This window comes from Oncorhynchus kisutch, linkage group LG14 (genome assembly GCF_002021735.2).
Source record: "Oncorhynchus kisutch isolate 150728-3 linkage group LG14, Okis_V2, whole genome shotgun sequence".
In the NCBI taxonomy this organism is placed as follows: Eukaryota; Metazoa; Chordata; class Actinopteri; order Salmoniformes; family Salmonidae; genus Oncorhynchus; species Oncorhynchus kisutch.
The window spans coordinates 68,045,672-68,066,408 of NC_034187.2; the positions used below are offsets into that span (position 1 = coordinate 68,045,672).

Below are 20,737 nucleotides of genomic sequence, written 5' to 3' on the forward strand. Positions count from 1 at the left end.
TTTTACATCAGCAGTTATCACAAAGTGATTTACAGTTACTTGACTTAGACCCCAAAGAGCAAGCAAAGCAGATGTGAAAACACAGTGGCCAGGAAAAATGGAGATAACTGAAATGTTGTGTTATGATTACCATTCCCTAAAAGAAATTGAATAACAAATGTATCAAAGTCAGGTTCGCTCTCAAGGGCTTTCATGAAATTGTGGAGATGAAATAAGGACACTGCAACATCTTTTGGGTTCCTGGCTATGTAGACCACGTGAAACAATTTACACAGTTAAAATACAGCCTTATCAATAGACATTTAATACAACAATAAAAACACAAATACAGTGGATTTTCACTCGTAAATACAGTGGATTTTCACTCGTAAATACAGTGGATTTTCACTCGTAAATACAGTGGATTTTCACTCGTAAATACAGTGGATTTTCACTCGTAAATACAGTGGATTTTCACTCGTAAATACAGTGGATTTTCACTCGTAAATACAGTGGATTTTCACTCGTAAATACAGTGGATTTTCACTCGTAAATACAGTGGATTTTCACTCGTAAATACAGTGGATTTTCACTCGTAAATACAGTGGATTTTCACTCGTAAATACAGTGGATTTTCACTCGTAAATACAGTGGATTTTCACTCACAAATAAAGTAGATTGATGTAAATTAACTTGTTTCTTAAAGAATTATTGTTAGCATGCAGTTTTTTTTAAATGATGTCTTTCTGAAGATGTTTTTCAAACATAATCTGTGTACAGTATTATACATTTTACACTACAGAAATAGCATGTACACTAAACTGTGTCATACCATGGATTTCACTGGCAGTTACCATTTTGCCTTCATTGCATGTGATCTCTCTCTCTCTTACCTTTCCCTTCTCTCTCAGTCCTTGAGGGAGTGAAGACAAATGCAAGTGAGAAACAAAGGTCCTTGGTGATGGCATGTTGTTGTAGTCCACTTGTCTTATATTCTCCTCAAACCAAGGCACCAGTTGTTGGATTGATTGTTTGTTACATCCCTCTCATTTGATCGCCATGATACAATAGGGACAAAATATTCTGTATCCATGTAGTTCCTGTGTTTTTTAAAGAAATATAATCTGGGCATTTGTGAGATTACGTTGCACATTCACAGTACAATCCCAAAATTCATGCAGAATTTAATATGTTTTGTAGTGTAGTCTACATTTTGCTCTGTAGTAAGCACTGTATAGTCCTATAACCTACACTATGTCAGATGCATGGTTTTACCTGACCGTGGGTAAGTAACAGCAAATATGTCATCATCATGTACTTCAAATGTCTCCAGAGACTCAAGGTGTTCAACTTGATGCACCCCTCTGATCAGGTTGATCCCCTTGTATGGGAAAAGCCCAAGGGCAGTCTTCTGAATCTTCTGTTCCTCTCCCATCCTTCAGTTAAAACAGGTATAACCACCTATTACGGCTATTAGGTTAAAAACTAACATTGTCTCCACAAATACATATATACCCTCTACTGGGCAGAGTCAACTCTTTGCACATCTCGACAGCCAATACATCTCTGTTGCTAGGCAGGAACTTAAGTGATGTGTGTGATAAAACTGTTCCTTCTCCCTTCAAGTGATCTGACCTCTGCCCACATTCCTCACAAATCCACAGCTATCCACCTTTATCAGTGACCACAACCATGTGATTGTCTTTTACCTTAATTAGTAACTCTCCAAGCCCCTAGCTCTTATCCAACCTCCATTGACCCCACAATATACATTACTCATACATGTACCCATTAACTTCTAGTTTAGCAAGTATTTCAAACTAGAACCCAACACGACCAACAGGATGTTTCTGAGAAAATTCCACACTTTCAACAAAGATTTAAGATCAGTTTGGAGGAATCTCTAATCTGGCCTTATTTCACCATGTACTAAAGTATAGAAGTTCTAGAAACTGATTACAGCATGTCCAAGTGATTGGGAGTCTTTCTGGCTGCCTAACAAGCATGCATTGAGGGTGCACTGAGGTCATGTGAAACATTGGTCAATGTGAAGTTGATACAGGCAGAGACTATAATTTTGTATATATAATTACCTCTTCCCTCAAGACGTTGAATCATCAGTCATATTTGATACATTTCCGATTCATATGTAACAAAGTCATATATTTGCTCTCAAGGACTTTTGTGCAATTGTGGAGATGAAAGAACACTGCAACATGTTCCACACATACAGTCCCTCAGAGAGTCTTTCTGTCCAACAAGATCACATCATCTCACTGACGGGCTGCTGTCAGTTTGTCCATCATCATCAGTCCCGCAGGGGGTGTTACTGTACATCCACATCTGAGATTGTTTGAGGGCCTATACTTTTTCCCAAGCTTTACCCGATACTACACTGTTCTTGAACACTTTGTTATTGCTTATGCTTCCTTCCTGATGACAGTGCAATTCGCGGGATGATGGCATGCAATATCTTTCTGTTTTCTGTTACACCTCTGGTAGCTTTGTTATAACAAGACCTTAGATCAGTAATCCTGTAACCACCATACATTATAATGGTCATTAACATCATAACAGTTGACATCAGCTAAGCTTGTATCAACTGTGACGGACTGTCTTAACTCAGTTTTCACTAGAAAAAAGTTAATAACAGTAGTAACTGTTTTTCTGTCAAGTCAACATTATGGCTTCCTCCCAAATGACATACTAATGACAATGGCCCATAGGGCTCTGGTCAAAAGTAGTGCACTATATAGGGAACAGCCTGCCATTTGAGACGTAACCTTAATTCCCCAGTCAGCCCTCATGTGACCCTGCAGCAGTAATTATGTTTTAAACCTTTAAAACTGTAACAAACATCTCTCTGCCTTCTTTGGGAAAATGACAGGTCAAGTCTGGATGTATGTTTGTTCATCTGTACATCTGTGTGAAACCGGGTGTGTTTAGTGAATTCTATACCCTGCATAAATATTTACCCATGGTAGAAGTGGTCAGAAAGGGATTATTTTGGACCCCACCAAAATAATACCCCACCCTACCATGAGACATCCATGTCTTCATCACTGAAAAAGTTGAACAGTTGAGTTTGATTAAAAAACACCCCTGGTCTAGTTCCTCGTCATGAGAAACAGTGTGTGTGTATTGACAAGCGACCTAGTCAATATTCTATTTAACTAGGCAAGTCAGCAACCGTTCGTTTACTGGCCCAACGCTTTAACCACTAGGCTACCTTATTAGTGGAAGGAGCAGTACAATGTAAGCACACTGATGGCATTGTCTTATGTCAGATAGCACAACTATTCCTCCTGCACTGAGAGGGACGAGTGTTGCGAAGGAGTGACAACATAAAGTAAGACAATGCAATAATGGAGAAACTGTTCCCTCAAAATGAGTCATGAATTTATTAAACCCACAACAGCAGTTTGGTGAATTTCCTTATTCTCAAAATAACTATTATATTTTCCCATCAGTAATAATAGCAGTGAATAGCACGTATGAACAGCTCCCAGCACAGTGAGTCACAACAGAAGTTTTGCAGTAGAAAGACTTACAACTCCCCCAAAAGATGAAAGCTTATCAGTACCACTACCAAAACTGTGACAAAACGAAATAACTTTCCTACATATTATCCATTGTCACATCATGTTTCATCTGTAAAGCTTTGTCTAAAACATTATAAACATTTGGGGAGATAAACTTTCACAGACTAATTTATAACATTTAATTCTGATACTCCACATCAGATTCCATCTGTTTTGCTGTTCACCACTTCGTGTCTCTGTGTTGCTACTTGGTCACACAGTGCATGATCTAACCCATCTCACGTCTTGATACGAAAACTGAAATTATTAATTGCCTGTATTCACACCACAACTCCATGCACACTGAAGAAAAGAAAAACACTCCCTTGGCAGATAATGAACACACACAGTGCATTCGGAAAGTATTCAGACCCCACATTCTGTTACGTTACAGCCTTATTCTAAAATTGATTAAACCGTTTTTCCCCCCCTCATCAATCTACTGTACACAAAATACGCCACAACGCCAAAGCAAAAACAGTGTTTCAGAATTTTTGCAAATATATTAAAAATAAATTGTTTACAACAGTATTCAGACCGTTTACTCTCTATTTTGTTGAATCACCTTTGGCAGTGATTACAGCCTCAAGTGTTTTTGGCACACCTGTATTTGGTGAGTTTCTCCCATTCTTCTCTGCAGATCCTCTCAAGATCTGTCAGGTTGGATGGGGAGCGTCACTGCACAGCTATTTTCAGGTCTCTCCAGAGATATTCGATCGGGTTCAAGTCCAGGCTCTGGCTGGGCCTCTTAAGGACATTGAGACTTGTCCCGAAGCCACTCCTGTGTTGTCTTGGCATTGTGCTTAGGGTTGTTGTCCTGTTGGAATGTGAACCTTCGCCCCAGTCTGAGGTCCTGAGTGCTCAGGAGCAGGTTTTCATCAAGGATCTCTCTGTACTTTACTCCATTCATCATTCTCTGGATCCTGACTAGTCTCCCAGTCCCTGCCACTGAAAAACATCCCCACAGCATGATGCTCCCACCACCATGCTTCACCGTAGGGATGGTACCAGGATTCCTCCAGACGTGAAGCTTGGCATTCAGGCTAAAGACTTCAATCTTGGTTTCATCAGACCAGAGAATATTGTTTCTCATGGTCTGAGAGTCTTTAGCTGCCTTTTGGCAAACTCCAAGAGGGCTGTCATGTGCCTTTTACTGAGGAGTGTTTTGCGTCTGGCCACCCTAACATAAATGCTTGATTGGTGGAGTGCTACAGAGATGGTTGTCCTTCTGGAAGGTTCTCCCCTCTCCACAGAGGAACTCTGTTAGAGTGACCATCGGGTTCTTGGTCACCTCCCTGACCAAGGCCCTTCTCCCCCGATTGTTCAGTTTGACAGGGACGATCAGCTCTAGGAAGTCTTGGTGGTTCCAAACTACTTACATTGGAGAATGATGGAGGCCACTGTGTTCTTGGGGACCTTCAATGCTGAAGACATTTTTTGGTACCCTTCCCCAGATCTGTGCCTCGACACAATCCTGTCTCGGAGCTCTATGGACAATTCCGTCGACCTCATGGCTTGGTTTTTGCTCTGACATGCTCTCAACTGTTGGACCTTATCTAGAGAGGTATGTGCCTTTCCAAATCATATCCAATCAATTGAATTTACCACAAGTGGACACCAATCAAGTTGTAGAAACATCAAGGATAATCAATGGAAACAGGATGCACCTGAGCTCATTTGCGAGTCTCATAGCAAAGGGTCTGAATACTGATGTAAATAAGGTATTTCTGCTTTTTGGGTTAAAAAATAATAATAATTGCACAATTTTCTAGAAACCTGTTTTTGATCTGTAATTATGGGGTATTGTGTGTAGATTTATGAGAAAATATTTTATTTAATCAATTTTAGAGTAAGGCTGTAATGTAACAAAATGTGGAAAAGGGGAAGGGGTCTGAATACTTTCTGAATGCATTGTAGCAGGGCACTGAACAACAATCTGAAATTATAACAATAATACACAAGCCATCTGCTCTCACATTGCTGCACACAGAATGAATACAAAGTAGATACTCGAAATGGCAAAAAATATTATACTGGTCTATATCTATTGACTTTAGATCTATTTTGTATGTTTTTGTATTAGAGAGGTATTTTTTTTATTAAGAACGCAATTATACTTATTCTCTGGACATTAATGTTCTTCAATGAACTTGACCCATAAAGCATCTACCGTATTAGACCGTACTAGACAGTTGGCTGTGACCACCATTACGGCACACTGTGCCGATAATACTCTTTATGTCATAATTCATCTTGAAACATTTGTCTATAATAGTGCCCTAAGGCCTATGTACAGTGGAGCAAAAAAGTATTTAGTCAGCCACCAATTGTGCAAGTTCTCCCACTTAAAAAGATGAGGCCTGTAATTTTCATCATAGGTACACTTCAACTATGACAGATAAAATGAGAAGAAAAAAAATCCTGAAAATCGCATTGTAGGATTTTTAATGAATTTATTTGCAAATTATGGTGGAAAATAAGTATTTGGTCACCTACAAACAAGCAAGATTTCTGGCTCTCACAGACCTGTAACTTTTTCTTTAAGAGGCTCCTCTGTCCTCCACTCGTTACCTGTATTAATGGCACCTGTTTGAACTTGTTATCAGTATAAAAGACACCTGTCCACAACCTCAAACAGTCACACTCCAAACTCCACTATGGCCAAGACCAAAGAGCTGTCAAAGGACACCAGAAACAAAATTGTAGACCTGCACCAGGTTGGGAAGACTGAAAATCCCAGAACCACACAGGGGGACCTAGTGAATGACCTGCAGAGAGCTGGGACCAAAGTAACAAATCCTACCAACAGCAAGGGCATTGAAGATGAAGTGGCTGGGTCTTTCAGCATGACAATGATCCCAAACACACCGCCCGGGCAACGAACGAGTGGCTTCGTAAGAAGAATTTCAAGGTCCTGGAGTGGCCTTGCCAGTCTCCAGATCTCTACCCCATAGACAATCTTTGGAGGGAGTTGAATGTCCGTGTTGCCCAGCAATAGCCCCAAAATCAAATCAAATTTCTGCTGTACAGAAACCCAGCCTAAAACCCCAAACAGCAAGCAATGCAGGTGTAGAAGCACCATCACTGCTCTAGAGATCTGCATGGAGGAATGGGCCAAAATACCAGCAACAGTGTGTGAAAACCTTGTGAAGACCTACAGAAAACGTTTGACCTCTGTTATATACCCTTTGTTGGCAATGACAAAGTATTGAGATAAACTTTTGTTATTGACCAAATACTTATTTTCCACCATAATTTGCAAATAAATTAATAAAAAATCCTACAATGTGATTTTTTCTCATTTTGTCTGTCATAGTTGAAGTGTACCTATGATGAAAATTACAGGCCTCTCTCATATTTTTAAGTGGGAGAACTTGCACAATTGGTGGCTGACTAAATACTTTTTTGCCCCACTGTACATGCATTCTGTAAGAATATTGCTCCTCAAATACATTACCTTTACCCATCGAATACACTCGAGGGTCTAGAAAGATTTATTAAATAGATACAACTTGCATCAACAATCAATTGCCTCCGGTTTTATGTTCGAGGCAATATAAGCGACCTAGTTCCTGAAACACTTGGCAAGAACACATTTGGCAAAGCAAATACAGTAGGAAGATCAATGTTTCCCTAAAGTGGAAACACAGATCTTTATAGTAGCTTGGACATTTTTTCAAGAGAGACTCTTTCAACTGAAAAAAAACTACAAATCCCTCCATCTCAGAGCAACGAGCCAATCACAGGCCCTGAGAGGATCTCAGGGTGAGGATCTCAGCAGCCAGTCTCTGTGGGTCCATGAGATGGGGGAACATGTCCATGGCCCTGTCCACCAGACGGCCGTTAAAGATGGCCAGCAGCTTCTTCCTGACATCCTCCCTCTCCCTGCCGTCCTCCCTCTCCCTGCACTCCCCATGGGGGCTCGGCTGTGTCCGGGCAGTGGACCAGTGTCTCTGCTGCTCCACCTGAGCAATGCAATGGAGAGTCTGAGGATAAGTCCCAAACGGGTTCGACCAGAAGGTCTGCTGTGAATGGTGGACCCTGCCCTGCTGTTGGAAGTTACTGTGGTGGCTATACTGATGCATACTAACTGAATACATTGGTGTTCCATAGTTGGGGTAACAAGGGGGGTAGTAGGTCATCATGTCTGGGTTGTGGGTGCTGGCTGGGCCCATGCTATGGTGTGGGCTGTGGTGTTGTTGGTATCCTGCACTGGGGCCTGAAGGCTGAGGAGCATGGGAGCAGCAGCTACAAGGCAGGTCGCTAGGGAGAGAATAGCGTTGTTGTTTCATACTGGGGGCGGACTTTGACTGGCAGTTCCTGTACCCAGCGTTGCTATAGTGATCACAGTGGTTTCTAGAGGGGTCAGATGCCTGGCTCTCGAAGGAGCCCAGCCCAGAATCTAGCCTCTCTTGAGAGCCACTGGCCAGGGCCGAGTCCAGGTCGGTCGGGGAATGTTGGTTGGTGCTGGCCTTCTTAGCTGGGGACGTCCAGCTGGAGCGATGGCCTCCCTTGAGAAGAACATTCTCACTGGTGAGGCCTTTCTTCAAGGAGCCATTCCACTGTTCTAGGGTCAGTTTCTGAGCCATCTGCTCCTCCAGGGAAAGGCCATAGGCAAGTCCAGGACCTGTGGTGGGGTGTTTCTGCTGTGACAAGGGCAGCTTGGCCTTCTCCCGCAGCTCGTCAGCCAAAGAGCGATTGGATTGGTTGACTCGCTCCGGGTGGTAGAATTTACACTTTATTCCATAAGTGCATTTCCTTCCTGTATTCATGAAATATAAACAAGAGTTAATTAGTACCACTGAGTTTAAGCACATACAGTACATTTATTACATCCATTACAGTATTTGTGTCCGTTTGTTAATAATTGTTTGGAAATGTTCCCCCCACCCATATGTGAGGTCAACCACAGGATGACCCCCAGTAGAGATGTGATCTCACCGTAAGGACATAGCTGTTTGCGTGGTAACCGAGGAACCTTCCGTAGAAAGTTCTCTAGGGTGGGACCATGGCGACCCAGGGGGTCATCAGGGGGCATGAACCTGAGAGAGGGGGAGTGGAGTTTAGATTGATACTACACTGTGGCTAATGTATACTAAACAATAATGCATAATTTGCATACATTAATAGTTAAACATTCATAAGCATTTATAATGTCTCATTCATGAAAGTTATAGATCTGTAACACCTGCATTATCAGTTAAAACATGAGTTATTAATCCAGTGTGCACATTTTACGGTTAATAATAAGCTACCACAAGACTTACTTGTCATTGACAAACGAGAACATGAGCAGCCTCTCCTCGATGAAGCGCTTCCACTCCTGTCTCTCGCCCTGAAGGTCACGGTATGTGTCGTTGGATACGATGACACCGTCTGACTCATATGCCAGCTTGACGATGAAGCGATCATCGTAGCAGACCACACGTCTGCCCGCTACACGCCGCGAAGGGGTGAACACCATGATTTTCTTTCTCTCCAGCTCACGCAAAATGTGTTGATCTTTAGAGTAGAGAAAAATATGTTAGATAACTATTCAATTAGTTAATCACCAATTAAGTATTAAGATCAATCATGCATTCACATACTAATTCTCTTGTTTCCCCCTGATCTTTGTGGAAGATGTTTTTTTACCAGGCAACAAATTCTTCACAACACTTTACTTTCTCTCATGTTCTCTCTCTCCTGGGGGAAAGATGTCATCCTTTGTTGACAAACTTAATTGGAACTCGAGCAACTAAGATGCTCTGATAGTGTGCCGGCTATAGCATGTATGCTCAACGTTGATATGATATTTGGCACACACATATTAAAAGGACAACGTTTAATTGATGAGCATCAGATATTTTACATCTTTCAATTAAACTCAATTGAAAAATATCTATATGTACAGTGAGGGAAAAAAGTATTTGATTCCCTGCTGATTTTGTATGTTTGCCCACTGACAAAGAAATGTTGAGTCTATCATTTTAATGGTAGGTTTATTTGAACAGTGAGAGACAGAATAACAACAACAAATGCATGTCAACAATGTTATAAATTGATTTGCATTTTAATGAGGGAAATAAGTATTTGACCCCCTCTCAATCAGAAAGATTTCTGGCTCCCAGGTGTCTCCTAAATGTGTTCTTGCCAAGTGTTTCAGGAACTAGATCGCTTATATTGCCTCGAACATAAAACAGGGAACGAGCTGAGATTAGGAGCACACTCTTAAAGGGAGTGCTCCTAATCTCAGTTTTTGTTACCTGTATAAAATACAGCTGTCCACAGAAGCAATCAATCAGATTCCAAACTCTCCACCATGGCCAAGACCAAAGAGCTCTCCAAGGATGTCAGAGACAAGATTGTAGACCTACACAAGACTGGAATGGGCTACAAGACCATCGCCAAACAGCTTGGTGAGAAGGTGACAACAGTTGGTGTGATTATTTGAAAATGGCAGAAACACAAAAGAACTGTCAATCTCCCTCGGCCTGGGGCTCCATGCAAGATCTCACCTCGTGGAGTTGCAATGATCATGAGATCATACGCCGCGAAGGACTGAAATCCTGCAGCGTCCGCAAGGTCCCCCTGCTCAAGAAACACATATACATGCCCGTCTGAAGTTTGCCAATGAACATCTGAATGATTCAGAGGACAACTGGGTGAAAGTGTTGTGGTGAGATGAGACCAAAATGGAGCTCTTTGGCACCAACTCAACTCGCCGTGTTTGGAGGAGGAGGAATGCTGCCTATGACCCCAAGAACATCCCCACCGTCAAACATGGAGGTGGAAACATTATGCTTTGGGGGTGTTTTTCTGCTAAGGGGACAGGACAACTTCACCGCATCAAAGGGACGATGGACGGGGCCATGTACCGTCAAATCTTGGGTGAGAACCTCCTTCCCTCAGCCAGGGCATTGAAAATAGGTCGTGGATGGGTATTCCAGCATGACAATGACCCAAAACACACGGCCAAGGCAACAAAGGAGTCCCTCAATAAGAAGCACATTTAGGTCTCCAGACCTTAAACCCATAGAAAATCTGTGGAGGGAGCTAAAGGTTTGAGTTGCCAAACGTCAGCCTCGAAACCTTAATGACTTGGAGAAGATCTGCAAAGAGGAGTGGGACAAAATCCCTCCTGAGATGTGTGCAAACCTGGTGGCCAACTACAAGAAACGTCTGACCTCTGATTACCAACAAGGGTTTTGCACCAAGAACTAAGTCATGTTTTGCAGAGGGGTCAAATACTTATTTCCCTCATTAAAATGCAAATCAATTTATAACATTTCTGACATGCGTTTTTCTGGATTATTTTTGTTGTTATTCTGTCTCTCACTTTTCAAATAAACCCACCATTAAAATGATAGACTGATCATTTCTTTGTCAGTGGGCAAATGTACAAAATCAGCAGGGGACAAATACTTTTTCCCCCCCCTCACTGTATATTTCGATATATATATGCACATATATATATGTTTGAGACAAACATCATATAAACATTTGAGCATACACGATATAGCTGGCTTTTGGCATAAATTGGCAATGGATAAGGCATGAGGATAATTGGCTATGGCAATAACAGTTACTATAAGTCAGCCAAGCCAAGCATCCTGTCATCACAGCAGCAGCTCATCGTGAGAGGACAATTTTTATGTGCTACAGCAGGAAGTAATAAAGATGTTGAGAAAAGTCCCTAATTTAATCAGATGAATAAGAGGTGGTTTGGAGATAAAGTTCAGCACAAGTTGCAATTTGGAAAAAGAGAAAATACTGTTTCCCCTCCTGCTCTCTACACTGCTCTCACCAAGAGTAGGGGAGTTGCATCACATTGAACCCTAATCCGTTTTCGTGCCTAAGTTGTTTGCCTCAAGTTCCGTAACTGACAAAGGCCAAATGGTATATTGTTTCTTGCTCAAACACAAAAAATATTTTACCTTTCCAGACCAAAGAGACACTCTCTACTCAATCATTGAGATTGACTGCAGGAAATGTGCATACAATATATCCCATAAGGTATTCAGTAGTAGAAAAAGTACCCAATTGTCATACTTGGGTAAAAGTAAAAGATACCTTATTAGAAAATGACTCAAGTAAAAGTCAACCAGTAAAAAAACTACTCAGGTAAAAGCCTAAAAGTATTTGGTTTTAAATATACTTAAGAATCAAATGTAATTGCTAAAATATACTTAACGATTCAAAGTCAAAATAATTTCACATTCCTGATACAGGTGGCACGATTTCCTTTATTATTATTATTTCTTTTACAGATAGCCAGGGACGCACTCCAACATCATTTACAGATAGCCAGGGACGCACTCCAACATCATTTACAGATAGCCAGGGACGCACTCCAACATCATTTACAGATAGCCAGGGACGCACTCCAACATCATTTACAGATAGCCAGGGACGCACTCCAACATCATTTACAGATAGCCAGGGGCACACTCCAACATCATTTACAGATAGCCAGGGGCACACTCCAACATCATTTACAGATAGCCAGGGGCACACTCCAACATCATTTACAGATAGCCAGGGGCACACTCCAACATCATTTACAGATAGCCAGGGGCACACTCCAACATCATTTACAGATAGCCAGGGGCACACTCCAACATCATTTACAGATAGCCAGGGGCACACTCCAACATCATTTACAGATAGCCAGGGGCACACTCCAACATCATTTACAGATAGCCAGGGGCACACTCCAACATCATTTACAGATAGCCAGGGGCACACTCCAACATCATTTACAGATAGCCAGGGGCACACTCCAACATCATTTACAGATAGCCAGGGGCACACTCCAACATCATTTACAGATAGCCAGGGGCACACTCCAACATCATTTACAGATAGCCAGGGGCACACTCCAACATCATTTACAAACAATGCATGTGTGTTTAGTGAGTCCGCCAGATCAGAAGCAGTAGTGATGACCAGGCTCTTGATAAGTGTGGGAATTGGACCATTTTCCTGTCCTGCTAATCATCCAAAATGTAAGAAATACTTTTGTGGGTCAGGGTAAATGTACAGAGTCAAAAGTACATCATTTTCTTTAAGAATGTAGTGGAGTAAAAGTAAGTTGTCAAAAATATAAATAGTTAAGCACAGATACCCCCAAAAAAACTCATAGTACTTAGTGTTTTTACTTAAGTACTTTACACCACTGAAGGTATTAAATCATTTTCTCTATGTGCCATCTCTGATTTTAAAAAGCATATAAACTCAAAATTCCATTGAGTGCCGAAAACAAAATGTCCACCCACTATATGTATTGAGGAGGAAATCTACTGGATTACATAGGCTACAATGAGGGCTGTTGTGTGATACAGAAAAGGAAGTAAATATTGGGCCCTGTGTGGTGTATTCCCGACATCCTACCTGTGATGGGGACATCTGGTCTGGGCTGCTCCTTCCTCCATGAGGGAACAAACACAGTGATATCAGTATGACCCCTGTCCAGGAAGAAGTTCACAGCCAGCTGGATTCCCAGGCAGGAAAACACTTCCTTGTTCCCGTGGCTACAACAGAGGCAATAGAAATAAATATTGCTGAGCAAGCAAGCCAAATCAAATCCTTCTTTGTACACTACACTTCCTTGTTCACGTGGCTACAACAGAGGGGCAATAGAAATAAACTGTTGAGCAAGCAAACAAATCACGTTCGCAATTACTTATTTGTGTGGTCAGGGTAAGTGGCTCCCTATAACCTACATAGTGCCTATGACTCTGGTCAATATAAGTGCACTATATAGGGAATATGTTTAAACTGTTGTTGTTCATGTTTTGCTGTGTTCTAGTGTACTATGGAATATATTGCTTTCTTATTCTTGACACTTCTCCCAGTCATATTTAAGGTTAGAACTACCTTTCTAAGTGTTCTGATATTTCTAGCTTGGAGTTGTATTTTTATGACAACATAGCTACAGTTCTTCACTTTTTAATGTGTATAGTATTGCTTACTAGGTGTGTCCAATCAATTTTGTAACCACCCCCTCTTCAAATTAGGGCTAATTGGAAAAGCTGTTCAAGAGGACATTGTATTATTTCTTTGTACTCCCTGATGAAGGCCATGCAGCCGAAACGCGTCGGATTTTTAAAACCTTGTTTCTATTGAACATGCCATACAAATAAAGGCATTTTAATTAATTATATGAAGAGTGCCTTGGTCCTTCTTTCTTTTTGATGACCAATATTAAAAAATCTATTGAACTTAGTAGGGAAAATGTTAAAAGTTTATCATAAGACATGAACAGAATGCATCAGTGATTCGTAATTCCTAACTTTCTGAAGAGACAGGTGCTGCTACACCTGCATTGCTTGCTGTTTGGGGTTTTAGGCTGGGCTTCTGTACAGCACTTTGTGATATCAGCTGATGTAAGAAGGGCTATATGAATAAATTGGATTTGAATTCCCCCAGATGATGCTAATGAAAATTATTCTAGTAGATGGAAAGGCTTTCCCAAAAACCTTCTCAATTTAATGTTAACTAAAAAGTTGCCTATGCTTGCTTACCTAGCAGAATGAGAATGATTATTTGTATCAATCCAGTGGGTATTTATTTGGCAAACCGTACCATATATGCCCACATAAACACAGCTAAACAGCATCTTGCTAGGTGAGCACTGGAATGAAAGGGTAACGATACCCAAAAATAAAAAGGATTTATTTTTAATTTTTAACCAGCCTTCAAAAGTTGTCTCCTGATGTGGTGGAAGAATTGTGAACTTAGAAAAATAACTAAATTGGTGTTTCTATTAATAAAGAGATCAAAAACAAGAAAACACAGGAGAAAACTTAAATGTGGAAATTTACAGAATCAGACAAAAATATATATTTTATAGGGCCCTACTATGCCGTTTACTTTTTGCATCTACGTCATATTGCTGAGTCTACCTTTAACAAAAACGTGTTATGGTAAAGATTGACTGTTGCACTGGTAAATGTACACTGTGCATTCTGAAAGTATTCCTTATTCTAAAATTGATTAAATTGTAAAAAAAAACATTTTTTTTAAAGGATTCAGGCCCTTTACTCAGTACTTTGTTGAAGCACCTTTGGGAAAAGGAAAGGGTATACCTAGTCAGTTGAACTGAATGCATTCAACTGAAATGTGTATTCCGCTTTTGGCAGCGATTAAAGTGTTCTTGTGTATGATGCTACAAGCTTGGCACACCTATATTTGGTGAGTTTCTCCCATTGTTCTCTGCAGATCCTTTCAAGCCCTGTCAGGTTGAATGGGGAGCGTCGCAGCACAGCTATTTTCAGGTCTCTGCAGAGATGCTCGATCGAGTTCAAGTCCAGGCTCTGGCTGGACCACTTAAGGACATTGAGACTTGTCCCAAAGCCACTCCTGCGTTGTCTTGGCTGTGTGCTTAGCGTTGTTGTCCTGGAGCAGGTTTTCATCAAGGATCTCCCTTTACTTTGCTCCGTTCATCTTTCCCTAGATTCAGACTAGCCTGACTGGCTTCCGTCTGTCCACTCTACAATGCAGGGCTTAATTGGTGGAGTGCTGCAGAGCTGGTTGTCCTTCTGGAAGGTCCTCCCATCTCCACAGAGGAACTCTGGAGCTCTGTCAGAGTGACCATCGGGTTCTTGGACACCTCCCTGACCAAGGCCCTTCTCACCCGATTGCTCAGATTGGCAGGGCGCCCGGCTCTAGGAAGAGTTTTGGTGGTTCCAAACTTCTTATATTTTAAGAATGATGGAGGCCACTGTTCTTGGGGACCTTCAATGCTACAGAATTTTTTTTGTTACTTTCCCCAGATCTGTGCCTCGACACAATCCTGTCTCAGAGCTTGGTTTTTGCTCTGGCATGCAATGTCAACTGTGGGACTTTATATAAACAGGTGTGTGCCTTTCCAAATCAATTGAATTTACCACAGACTCCAATCAAGTTGTAGAAACAGCTCAAGGATGATCAGTGGAAATTGGATGCACCTGAGCTCAATTTCAAGTCTCATAGCAAAGGGTCTGAACACACGTGTAAATAAGGCATTTCATTTTTTTATTTTATACATTTGCAAACATTTCTAAAAACCTGTTATTGTTTTGTCATCATGGGGTATTGTGTGTAGAGGCTCCTGAACAGCTTTTACCCCCAAGCCATAAGACTGCTGAACAGTTAATCAAATGGCTCCCATTACCACTTGCTTTGACCCCCTTTTTATTTGCACTGAGTCTCTTGCACTGGCTCTATGCACACTCACATACTACAGTAACACACCAACACACACATGCAAACTACCTGCCCTCCAGGACACCTACAGCACCCGATGCCACAGGAAGGCCATAAAGATCATCAAGGACAGCAACCACCCGAGCCACTACCTGTTCGCCCTGCTATCATCCAGAAGGTGAGGTCAGTACAGGTGCATCAAAGCTGGGACCGAGAGACTGAGAAAAACAGCTTCTATTTCAAGGCCATCACTAGCACTGAGAGGCTTCTGCAAACATACAGACTTGTAACCATTGACCACCTTAATAATGTTTACATATCTTGCATTACTCATCTCATATACTGTATTCTATCTATTGCATCTTAACCTACACCGCTCTGACATTGCTCATCCATATATTTATATATTCTTATTCCATTCCTTACTTAGATTTGTGTGTATTAGGTATTTATTGTGGAATTGTTAGATATTACTTGTTAGATATTGCTGCACTGTCAGAACTAGAAGCACAAGCATTTCACTACACTCGCAATAACATCTGTTTACCATGTAAAATTTGATAGATGCCACACACACGTTCACATACGCTGCTACTCTATTATTTATCCTGTTTACCTATTCACTTTTACCCCTACCTATACGTACATATTATGTCAATTACATCATACCCCTGCACATTGACTCGTCGGTACCGGTACCCTGTGTATATAGTCTCGTTACTGTTATTTGATTGTGTTACTATTTTTTTTATTTTTTTTTATCATTCTTACATTTTTAGCTCTGCATTGATGGGAAAGGGCTTGTAAGGAACCCTTTCCCGGTAACACAGTCAAATTAAATTTGACACACTCAAATTAAATAAAATTGTATTTGTCATATGCACTGAATACAACAGGTACAACAGACTTATTTTTTTCTACTATGCTATTGACTTGTTTATTGTTTATTCCATGTGTAACTCTGTGTTGTTGTCTGTTCACACTGCTATGCTTTATCTTGGCCAGGTCGCAGTTGCAAATGAGAACTTGTTCTCAACTAGCCTACCTGGTTAAATAAAGGTGAAATAAAAAATTTAAAAATATTTTTTTAAAGTCTGTTGTACCTGTTGTATTCAGTGCATATGACAAATACAATTGTATTTCATTTGATTGTGTCACCTGATAGTGACTGAGTATTGAGGGCTGAACCACCATCCCGACTTCTAGCTAGATCGTAATTATTAGGTTAGGGCAGGAGTTTAGCGTAATAAGGAAATGATCTGTTCTTGAGAACAGGAGGGGGAATTCTGCCGGTAAAGTACAAACCACAAGTTCCTTCCTAGAAACAGTCACTGGAGAGATTAGATTAAAGCTGGTCGAAGCCTGTATCTACGTGTATTCCATGAACATTATCCATTAAGAGTGATTATATGTCTACATTATGTCCACCCTCCACTTTCTGCAATTAGAGCACAGATCTGAGAGCACGACTGATTTGTTTGTAATGTTCACAACTGAAGAGCACTTTAATGCTGACTCAAAGACTTATTAGTAGTGGAGGTGGAGGTACGAGGAGTCCTGATGAGTGGCCAGTAATGTACATAACATGCAGATGTCACAGACCCTTGATACCTTCCTCAACGCAAACCAATTAGGTATCCTCAGGACCCTATCAAAACACAGCTGAATAATACATTCTGCTATAACTATCACCAGCAAACAGCAATTCAAGACACAGGTAGTTTCCCCAGACACAGATTAAGCCTAGTCCAAGACTAAAAATGACTTTCTTTGAAGAATCTCCATTGAGCATGCTTTTTACATTTAAGTAGACCCTCTTATTCAGAGCGATTTACAAGGAGCAATTAGGGTTATGTGCCTTGCTCAAGGGCACTTCGACAGATTTTTCATCTAGTTGGCTCGGGGATTCGAACTAGCAACCTTTTGGTTACTGGACCAATATTCTCAATCGGTACGCTACCTGCAGCCCCTTTAAATCTAGGACTAGGCTTAATCGGTGTCTGGGAAACCAGTCCTCAGACCCACAGCATGTAATTCTCTACTCACCTCATAGCCATATTACTCCCATCGATCACTATGGGTTTCAGGTCATCTTCCTCCTCACTGGCTGCATCCTCCCAAATTGGTGGAGGGGTGAAGGGCAGGCTACTAAGGGTCTCCCCTCTAGCAACCAGGACAGACATGGTAGTTGGGGCTCCCTCCTTCTCCATCCCTTCTGGGCTGGCTCCAGTCTGCACCAGCTCCCCCAGAATCCTGTTAGTGTCTGTGTTCAGGCCAAACTTCTGCAGCACGGTCTGGACCTGCGCTGGGGAGTAGCCCAGTTTACGGTAGAAGTCCAGCTGAGCCTCTCCAGGGTCTGTGGCGGTCTTGCCGCTCTCCTCTGGAGCAGAGCATTTGGTGCCTCTCTGGTGCATTCTCTCACAGATGGGATAGGGTGGATGATGATTGTGGAAGGCAGGCAGAGCGGAGAGCCATCCGTCTGTGTCGTGGGGCTCAGACGGGCTGTGTAGGAGAACTCATTCCATGGGAAGACCTCTGTGACTGGGTACAGCTTTGGGATGGGACTGACTTCTATGTTCATCTCTCCCTCTCCCCCCTTCGGGCAGTGCTCATATGTGACACCTGTTTAAAAAAAACATTGTTTTGGTTGTGTGAAGTGGTATAAAAAAAATGGTTTCCCCGATCATATCAATACCATTAGGTTTAAAAACAATGCAATCTGATGACAGATCACATCTCACTTTAGTATTGAAATTGACGTCTGTATTAGTTCTCAGCAAAAATACCATTAATAAATCAGTTCATTTTACAGTTGTCACAAAATACTAATAATTAGTGATCATGGTTTAACAGCCTAAATAAATGTATTGTATTCCTTCATACACTGTACATTTACAGTACCCTTATTTTGGTCAGAAAATACATGTCTGTTATTGATATAGTTCTACTGTATTATACTTTGACTGGGCTACACTCCTATTCAATGGATAACGGCGATTATTGATGAATTCGGCCTATAGTGTCTTGGTTAATTTTATCATTGCCTATGTCTATTGTCAACCACTCCAGTATTTTCAGGAAATTAAATACATTTTCGGTGTTCATTACCAGAGACATGTGTCAGAGACATGTAAAATGTATCCTACCAACCTGAGTTTACCTTCTTTGATTTGTTCTACAAGTTAGTTTTGGAAAATCTAAAACGTCTGACTTCATGAGATTTTGACACAGTTATCTAGCCCACTGTTGGACTGATGGGTTACTCCTTAGTCCAAAGACCGTACATTTTCTGTTTAAAGGGCGAATTGGCTCTGAAACAGCCAAATACTCCATGTCAACGTGAATCGATTCTCAATTGCGGTACAATAACCAAATCCCTCTATTTCCATATCAAATCTAAATAAATTTAACAAATACAAAATCCACACTTACTGTACCCTGTGTTAACCGATTTTAGCGGATGGTATTTTTCAGTGACAACGCGTCTGTGGCATCTGTCTTTCGTTTACACACAGGTGTTTGGAGTTGCAGATATTCAATTAACGTTAGCACAGGTAGGCGAGTCCACTGACCGTCTTCCGTGGACAAGCGCTGTAATATGGCAGTGTCGGAACCCTAACTCTACAATAGGTGTGTATCAATTTAACGTTTTGTTTTTTATAAATAATCTTTCGCGGATATGAAAGATAAGGTCCTTATGCTTTCAAAACCGTACCCCAAGCGATGCGTCTTTATGTTTCGACCGAGCGTTCCGCTTCTTATCAAAAGTCCCCCATACAGAAGACTCCTTTGCCCAATGATCAAGGGCTACATGTTTCCAAATAAGAAACGAAGTAAACCCGTTAACGTAGTTATCCTACTTACCAGTAATTTATAGTCCAACAGTTTCGGCCATTCATGTTATATGTTCGTGTTGTTATCCATGTGAAATATCTTGCTCTCTTATGAGCAGTTTCACGGTGGACAGTAGGCTAAAACAGCATATTGGAGGCGATGACGTCAGTCATACGCTTCAAAATCTGAACAAGGAAATAGTGTTTTGTTTCGCTATACTTTTTTTACACGTTTATTTATTAAAAACTCGGCAAGTCAGTTAAGAACACATTCTTATTTACAATGATGGCCTACCGTGGAACAACTTCCTTGTTCAGGGCAAGAACGACAGATTTGTACCTTGTCAGCTCGGGGATTCGATTCAGCAACCTTTCGCCCCAACGCTCTAACCACTAGGGCTACCACCCCTGTTTGATGTAGCAATGTAAGTTGTTGATCATTTTGTATTATGAATAAACGATTTTTTAAAATAAAATAAATAACTGATCTACATTTTCCTTCACCATAAAAGGAAGATAAAGGCCAACCGTATGAGCTTAGACCAGACAGAGAAACAGACAGAAATCAGCTGTGTGGTCTGATGACCTGTGACTGAACAATACACCCTTTTTCTGCACTTGTAGTTTTCCTAAGGCTCTTACCTGATTTTGGCATTTAGGCATGTTCCTGAGCTGTTTTTCATACTCAAGAGAAACTCAGAAAGCCCTTTGTCTTTATTTGCATACAGTTTAGTCTAGTTTAGTTTAGGAGTAGGATAAGGTTGCATTGATGCTTGGGCTATTTTCTTATGGGTCATACTTATACGTTAAAATAAATCATGTTTGTCTGCTTGCTTGCAATATGTAATTAGTTTTGCCTTACCTCTCGATGTAAATATTTTAGAATCTGTGTCGTATAACTTTTATAAATTCTTTCCTGTTTCATCACAGCAAGGGAATATAAACCCAAAATCTTTGGATAGACGAATTTAGACAGGGATGATCTGATCACCTTGAACTTAAGACTACACTTAAAGTAGTATTTACAGTAGTACTATTACATTTAAACCTAGAGGACTCATTGACTGGGTTTAGTTCGGGTGGGCAACTCCAGTCCTCGGCCTGATTGGTGTCACAGTTTTGCCCCAGCCCCAGCTAACACACCTAACTCCAATAATCAACTAATCATGATCTTCA

General features: G+C 41.1%; 1 protein-coding gene across 1 annotated transcript; it reads right to left on the bottom strand.

Annotated features, from left to right (window-relative positions):
- Positions 1–7,038: 7,038 nt before the first annotated feature.
- On the bottom strand, positions 7,039–19,814 carry zc3h12ab (zinc finger CCCH-type containing 12Ab). Its single transcript, XM_020501855.2, has 6 exons — positions 19,593–19,814; positions 17,775–18,350; positions 12,933–13,072; positions 8,828–9,062; positions 8,502–8,602; positions 7,039–8,322 (listed from the first exon to the last, which is right to left on the bottom strand). Exons 2-6 carry the CDS (start codon positions 18,140–18,142, stop codon positions 7,301–7,303), a joined length of 1,866 nt encoding a protein of 621 aa, XP_020357444.1. The 5' UTR covers positions 18,143–18,350; positions 19,593–19,814; the 3' UTR covers positions 7,039–7,300.
- Between the last annotated feature and the right edge of the window lie 923 nt (positions 19,815–20,737).